We start from the raw sequence: 7,612 nt of genomic DNA, 5'->3' as shown, positions 1-7,612 counted from the left end.
ATTAGTTTTTTTAGTTTTAGAGGTATTGAATGGATAATAATTAGTTTAAGTAAGTGTATGAAAGTTAAGAGTATTAAAGGGAGTGAAATATGAATGTTTGAGCTGAAATGAGATAATTTTCGAGCTAAAAATAGGATTTCTGGGCTAGGGGAATCGATACCCCCTCAACGAATATGAATTTCCAGAATGCTAGAGGGGAATCGATACCCCCAGGGGGGAACCGATTCCCCCCATATAAAAAAAGAGAAAGACTAAACTATTAATTCCTTAAATTGGTAGGCTATTAAAGATTAATTTCAAGACATAGACATCTGATAATCATCTTGAAAATTATGTTTATGTAGATACCGAGCCTACACGAGTTCGGGAACAATCTACAAGTAGGATCGATCGAGGAAAAGGCAAAGAAATATAGGTGAGTGCATATGCATAGCATAATTATAGAAATATACTCAATTCTAGACTTGTGATAAGTCTAGATTTTATATCTTGGTACATGATCATATTTTGTATTATGAGACATGACATGAATTCATATAACATGCATTATATGACATGAATATGCAGGAAAAGTTATGAGCTATGTGAAAAGATAAGAATTTACATATCTACGCGATATAGACTACGTGAAATGTAAAAGCCCATGTTATGTAGATGAGAACTATAGGTATAGTTGGCATGCCAAGGGTAGAGGGTCTACGCGGTCCTTCGGGACAAAATTCTACGCGGTCCTTCGGGATATATATATATTCTTTGGAACATGTGTGAAGTCTGGTGAGACACATATGTGATCCCTAGCATATGTATATGATTCTTAAGGAATTCTATGTGGTCCTTATGGACATTATTATATGGCACTACGGTGCAATTCTACGCGGCACCTCGGTGCATTTATACGAGCTGTGGTGACAGCATAGTGCAAACCTCACAATACTCAGATACCTTAGGTTCTCAATATAATATCATGGGCCAATAAACTTATTAATACAAATTCATGAATGTTAAAGTAATATGCTTACAGGTATGGATATTGATGATGTAGACTACATTGATTAAGTACATGCTTTCATCTCATTTCATATGATTATGACATTTTCATTACATTGCCTTGTTATTATTATTACATTGCCTCACTAAGTCGATGACTTAGCGTGTGAGTGTTTCACACGTAGGATCCGAGAAAGTAGACGAGACAGGTAAAGCAGCTTGACAGCATTACTCCTGCAACCACCAGATCAGAAGCAACTTAATCAGTAGGTCATTTTGTTATGTAAATGGCAGTTGGCATGTAATTAAAGGGTTAAGTTGTGTATGCTCTGAATATTTTGGTAAACTTATATTACAATATGTATATTATCGTATTTTTTTAATATAAGTTCAAATATTTTGCTATTATTGGTTAAGAGTTGTGTTTTAAAAGTCAATGTAATATCTCTGACTCATATCCGGGTCGGGTACGGGTTGGGGGTGTTACAAATGTTCTCTCTCGATGATGGTTTCTGGTTGTCTCGACCTTGCTGTTGGTTGGCTTTGAATGTTTTGTTTGGTTTTCTTGTTGTACGTGGTCTTTCTGTGGGTTCTCCGTTTGGGTCTTGTTGAGGATGGTCTGTTGTGGTTTACTGCTGGCCGGTCGTTCTCGTTTCTGGTGGTCGGTGTGGTGGTACCTCGGTATCCCCCCTGATGATATCTCTGTTGGTATTTATATAGGCCCCCAACAGGGCTGTTTCCGATGATGACGGGGTCGTTCCCGTACCCTTCGGGCCTAACGTTCGTGGTTGGCCGGCCATCCCGGGATGGGTCAGTCCCGGGAATCTCGGCCGGAACATCTGACCGTTGCGTGCTTGACTGCACGGCTCCCCTGACTTGCGCCGCCTGTGACATGTATGACTAGGGTTTCCCAGACCCTGAACCGTATCTTGCTACTAGACTGGTTCAGGCCCGTTATTTGGACCCCGTTTGGACCCTGACACAAATAATGAATGAAATTAAATTAGATTAATAAAATGAAATAAAATAAAATAAATATTAATAATAATACAGATTATATTATATATGTTTCAAAAAGATAATTTTTAAACTATATATTTTATTTAAAAACGTTTTCAAAACTATATATTATATAGTTTTCAAAAATGATTTTAAAAATATTATATAAGTTTTCCAAAATGTTTTTTTTAACTATATATATAAATTTTCAGAAAATGTTTTTTAAAAACTATATATTATATTTTCAAAATGATTTCAAAACTATATACTATACAATTTTCAAAATGTTTTAAAACTTATATATTGTACATAAGTTTTCAAAAACGTTTCAAAAAATTATATATTTCAAAAAAAATATTTTTTTGAAAACTATATATTATATTTTTCAAAAACACTTTCAAAAATTATACTATATTACTATAATAATACAAATAAATAAATAAAAACCCAAATTCGGACGAAAATGAGTGTTTACATTTAGGAGGTAAAAAAAAGAGTGAAATAGAAAATTTTGGTTCAACAGTCATCAGTGACAACTGCAAACAACGATCAACGATGATTAACTACAACAGTGTAAGTAGCCATTGACAGTGGGAGACTTTGGTCAAATTTAAGGGTCAAATTGATACTTTATTTAAATTTTAGAGTTAAATAATATTTCGTCTAAAATCCAATGGTCAAATTAAAAAAATAACTCATTTTACTAATGTCATGTTATAAAACTAACATGATTTAATGACTCCGTGACCAAAATATAACAATCAATAATGTAAATGATTATCAAAAGAATAAATAATGTAAATGATTAAAATTTAATAACGTAAAGGATTGAAATATAACTTTATCAAAACCGAATAAAACATATACAAAATTAAAACGAAAGTGATAAATTCAATAGTTTATCTTTATTTATTTTTTTAGTTTATTCTTCTTGTTAACTCGTGAGTTGATTAAAATCTATATCAAACTAGAAAGATTACTAAAATTTATTTTATTAATTAATTTTCAAGTACGACTCATAATAGAACTAATCAAGGACGAATACAAAATTTTATGTGAGATAAGATGAGCTTCTAAAATTTTAAAAAGGAATAAAACTACAAAATCCTATAGGAAATAAAAACATATTATCAATTAAAAATATCTATATTATATGTTAATTTAAAATTTTCAAGAGACCGATTGCCCTTACCTGCCTCCTTTAGGTTCATCCCTAAACCTGATGTTAAAATAAATAATATATATATATATATATATATATATATATATATATATATATATATATAATATTTAAAATAAGTGGACATATAATAATTCGCCAGCCAATTTTAAATTTATATCTAAATTAATAAAAACCAAAATTTAAAAAAATGGTTTTGCTCTATAATAATAATAGTAAGTATAACTTTTTGTGTGCGTGTATATATATATATATATATATAACAAACACAAAATAATATTTGTTCAAAAATAACTCTCAATCATTTGACATTAAACGTTGATTCGCCTGACATTCCTCGATAATTAGAAAATGGCAGACAATTTTCTTCCAAAACTGGAAAAATAATTTAATATAAATATATATATTTTTTAAAATAGCATGGATCTAACATTTCACACCAAAGAGTTGCAGATACAAAATAATGATAGGCAGGAGAATACAAGCAATAATAATATAGTCATAACAAAATTAGTTTTGACGGACCAAAACAGCACCCTAGAGAAGAACATGTACCCTCAACGAAGTTTCGTTCATTGCCCGCAGCATCCCGATTTTTGAGCATTTGCCGCAGCCCCTCCGGTTTGGTCTGGTTGGTTGATCTTAATCGTCTGTGGCTGTAGTGAGGATCGACAAGACGATCAAAATGGGACAATGTATGAATTAATAGAAATGGGTTTGCATAACAAATAGCAAGTTAGCTACCACTACGTGCAAAAGAAAACATACCTCAGCCTTTGAGTCACTGTCGGCAAGTCTTTGCTTAATATCTCGTGCAATTGAGAAGAAAACCTCCTTGACGTTCAAGTTTGTTTTTGCACTCTGCAAAATAGTGGCTCTTGAGCATACAGGTAATATAACGGAACACCAGAAAAGTAACTAAGACATCTGCTGTAAATTACATACAGTCTCAAAGAACTTGATGGCATATTCATCAGCAAGAGCTTGGCCCTTTAAGGTAGGGACAGCCTGAACGATAAGTTAAGGGTCAACTTGACAAGAAAAGAATCAAGGTCAATACAGCAAAGAGAAGGTAAACAAAAAAAGCGTATAAACATAATCACACGTGAAAACGGAAGAGAAAGAAGAAACAAACCCTTTTGCTTTCATCCATGTCAGCCTTGTTACCCACCAGAACCTTGTTGACATTGTCCGAAGCATGCTGTTCAATATTACGAATCCAATTTCTAATGTCTATGCCAAAAAAGGATATTAATACAGCTCATAAGACAATTATAATGGAGAAGGAATAAAATTTCAAATCACTAGATAAGGGATATTTTTCAATTTTCAACATGCAGGGAAAACGAAAGGTTTCAACAAGCAAAATTCGACGCAAACATTAAATATATCTAAAGATTCAAAGATGGACAAGATCACAAAATGCGAATGAATTTCAAAATTTAATTGATAAAAAGTTCAATACTCACTATTGAAAGATGACTCATCAGTCACATCATACACGAGTAAAATACCCATGGCACCAAAATATACACATAAGCAGAACAAGATGAGTGAGAGAGAGAAAAACGTAGAGAGAGAGAATTTGAAAGGAAAGTCAGTTCCGGTTGAGTGTTGGTCGGTGTTTATCGATAATCTTAGTAAAAGGGTCTCCCATCGTACGCTTAGGGAATTATTCTTAGTTCATGGTCCTGTTACGAGAGTTTTTATTCCCAGTCAGACTAGAAATCCAAAATACAGGTTCTCTACTTTTGCCTTTGTTCATTTTAAGAGGGAGGAGGATCTGAAGAGGGCTGTTGAGGAGTTAAACGGGATTGTGATTGATGGAAGGAAGATCTCAGTTAGTCCTGCCAGATTTAAGGATGAACGTTCAAGGTCAAGGGTGTTGCTTTCTTCTTCAAACAATGATGTTGGTCAGTTTAGTGCAGAATCTTCAAAATCAAGAGATAGAGATAATATTAATAGAAGTAGGAGGGATGATAGATCTTATAGGGATGCTCTGTTGTCTAATGGGAATAGAAGGGGGAACAATGGTCTAATGTCTGAGGATATCCAGAGGAGGACTGTCAAGGGAAAATATTTGAGATGCATATCCCAACAGACAGCGCCAACTGGGTGAAGAGGTCGTTAACAGGGATTATCAAATACTCCTTTCAAGCGGAGTTCATTCGGACGGCATTATTAAAAGAAGGCCACGATGTTCAAATTGCGAGATGGGGCTATGTCTGGAATTCTTGTGTGATAATCCTCAAATCTCATGAGGAGATGCTGGAGTTATGGAGTAAGAAGGAAGAAGTTTTAAAACAGTGGTTCGAGCGGGTGGAACCTCTACTGAATGAAGCTGGGAAACCAATTGCCTTCTGCATGGTGGAATTAAAAGGTGTTCCTTTGCTGTGTTGGAATGAACCCTTCTTCGAGAAGTTGGCTGGTAGATGGGGCAGTGTGGTAGATATCCATGATAGTACAAGGAAAAGAGAAGATCTCACCATGGCAAGAATCTTATTGAAGGTGGAAAGTCCTTTTGATGTTCCAGAGGTTATTACTCTTGGATCGTATGGAAGATCATACAAAGTAAGTATCAAGATTGGATCAGCAAGTGAATACTCTAGTTCGTTTTTCAGTAATTTTCCGGTGGAGGATTCCGGTGAGATATTTTTTGAAGAGAGGATGTCTGAGAAGGATGAAGACAGATTGTTGTCAGTTCATGGGGAAGGTGAGACTTGCGCAGCAGGGGAAAATCGTTTGTCAGTGGACAATTGGGTTGACCAGGGAGTGTTTCATGTTCTGGAGGAGCTAGTGAGGACAGACAGCTAGCAAGACTTTCCTTAGATAGGAAAGATATTAATGTGGTCTGTCAGAAAGTCAGACTGTTGGAAAGTTTAAAGTTGGTGAGTATGCAGGTTTGGGGATTAGAAGTCAAAATTTTTCGGCTGATGGATCTCAGGCCCATTCTGAAGAATCTGGGCAGACTGGGTCAAAATACTTTTCGGGTTTTATTTCTGGGCCAGCATATACAATTAATAAGTTTGGGGAATTTATTGAAAACATCCATTTATCAGGAAAATGCAGGGGAGTGTCCAAGGGAATGGAATCGAGTCCAATTGTAGAGAAGCCATTCAGTGTGGAGATAGACCCCGAAGAAGAAAACTTAAGACCATCGGAACAGGTTTTAAATAACAACTCTAGGGGGAGGCAGTTAATTCGGTCTAGAAGGGAGTTTACAACAGAGAGTAATGTGCTGGAAACTAGAAGTCTGAGCAATTGTAAAAGGGTTTACAACAGGTCGAGGGAAAGAAGATACTGGTATGGGGATTTGTTGAACATCTCGTCTGAAACAGGGGATGCCGTAGTTAAGCAGAGGGAGTTAGATGTTGATTCCAGTACGAATATTCAGCTCTGTTTATCAGCAGAGAACATTGCTGAGGGGAGTCTTGATCCTTATCTTGACAAAGGATATGGGGGTGGGAGTGTAGGAAGGGAGATTGAAGGTTACTTTTCAGAAGGTGGTGGCCTAAAGTCCAAATCTGGTTTGCTGATTAGAAGGAAGAGAAGAACTAAAAGGATCCTGTATCGTGAAGCCCTTGACAAGGTGAGCATTGATACAGCATCCTCCTCAGCTTTTTCGATTCTGTTGAAAGAAGCGGTGGAAACTTGGGAGGTTAGCAAGCTTTTGGGTGTGTCTTTTAAGGAAGGGAAAGAAGCCTTTTTGGATAAAATCATAGCTTTAGAGAAAGGCGTAAATGGGGTTAATAAAGGATTGGTTGTTTGAGGAGTGTGTCTGCACCTATTTCCTTTTTGATGATGACAAAGCTAGTAATATGTTCATGGAATGTTAGGGGTTTGGGGAAAAACGAGAAAAGGAGGGCTGTTCAGAATTTAGTCTCCAACTTTAACCCTACTTTTCTTTGGCTGCAAGAAACTAAGACTGAGAAATTTAGGAAGTCTTTTTTTAGGAGAAGTGGAATTTATAAACTTAAAGGAATTTTGGAATCTCCTTCAGTTGGATCAGCGGGGGGCCTGTTGTGTTGTTGGGATGATAATGTTTTTGAGCTGGAGAATCAGTTTGTTAGCAGGAGATTCATTGCTACTTTCGGTAAATTTCGGAGTATTGATTCCGGGTGTGGTTTCATCAATGTCTACGGTCCATCAGTGGAGGAGGAGAAATCTGGTTTTTTTTGAAGAATTAAGCAGTTTTCTTAGTGGGCAGACTTATCCCATTTGTGTCGGAGGGGATTTCAATGTATATTTACAAGAAGATGAGAAATTGGGAAGGGGTCAAAGTAGGAGTTCAATGGAGATCTTTAATGAGTTCATTCTCCATACGGGTTTGATTGATCTTCCTTTGAACGGGGGTAGGTTCACTTGGTGTAACAACCAAGATAATCCCACTTTTGTTAGATTGGACCGTTTTTTGGTTGATTGTCGCTTCCTAGAGCTGTTTCCGGG

At 35.8% G+C, this 7,612-nt stretch overlaps 2 protein-coding genes across 2 annotated transcripts; one reads left to right on the top strand and one right to left on the bottom strand.

Moving 5' to 3' along the window:
• Nucleotides 1–3,574: 3,574 nt before the first annotated feature.
• LOC120143090 (ras-related protein RABE1c-like) lies at nucleotides 3,575–4,689 on the bottom strand. The gene is made up of 5 exons (XM_039157507.1): nucleotides 4,636–4,689; nucleotides 4,302–4,399; nucleotides 4,112–4,174; nucleotides 3,935–4,027; nucleotides 3,575–3,822 (listed from the first exon to the last, which is right to left on the bottom strand). The coding sequence occupies exons 1-5, from the start codon at nucleotides 4,682–4,684 to the stop codon at nucleotides 3,739–3,741; spliced, it is 387 nt and encodes a 128-aa protein (XP_039013438.1). The 5' UTR covers nucleotides 4,685–4,689; the 3' UTR covers nucleotides 3,575–3,738.
• A 26-nt stretch (nucleotides 4,690–4,715) lies between these two features.
• LOC120143125 (serine/arginine-rich splicing factor SC35-like) lies at nucleotides 4,716–5,285 on the top strand. Its single transcript, XM_039157529.1, has one exon. It carries the CDS (start codon nucleotides 4,716–4,718, stop codon nucleotides 5,283–5,285), a length of 570 nt encoding a protein of 189 aa, XP_039013460.1.
• Nucleotides 5,286–7,612: the final 2,327 nt, after the last annotated feature.

Source organism: Hibiscus syriacus, unplaced genomic scaffold, assembly GCF_006381635.1.
Source record: "Hibiscus syriacus cultivar Baekdansim isolate YM2019G1 unplaced genomic scaffold, ASM638163v2 tig00110833_pilon, whole genome shotgun sequence".
Lineage (NCBI taxonomy): Eukaryota > Viridiplantae > Streptophyta > Magnoliopsida > Malvales > Malvaceae > Hibiscus > Hibiscus syriacus.
Note: the sequence above shows the minus strand (reverse complement) of the source record. Positions and strands in the feature narration are given on the sequence as shown.

Excerpts from the sequence above, each read along its gene's own strand:
- LOC120143090 (XM_039157507.1), bottom strand. The coding sequence starts at position 4,684 with ATGGGTATTTTACTCGTGTATGATGTGACTGATGAGTCATCTTTCAAT. Across the intron at positions 4,400-4,635 it reads TGATGAGTCATCTTTCAATA|ACATTAGAAATTGGATTCGT; the intron begins GTGAGTATTGAA and ends TTTTTGGCATAG. Across the intron at positions 3,823-3,934 it reads ACAGTGACTCAAAGGCTGAG|CCACAGACGATTAAGATCAA; the intron begins GTATGTTTTCTT and ends TCCTCACTACAG.
- LOC120143125 (XM_039157529.1), top strand. The coding sequence starts at position 4,716 with ATGAGTGAGAGAGAGAAAAACGTAGAGAGAGAGAATTTGAAAGGAAAG.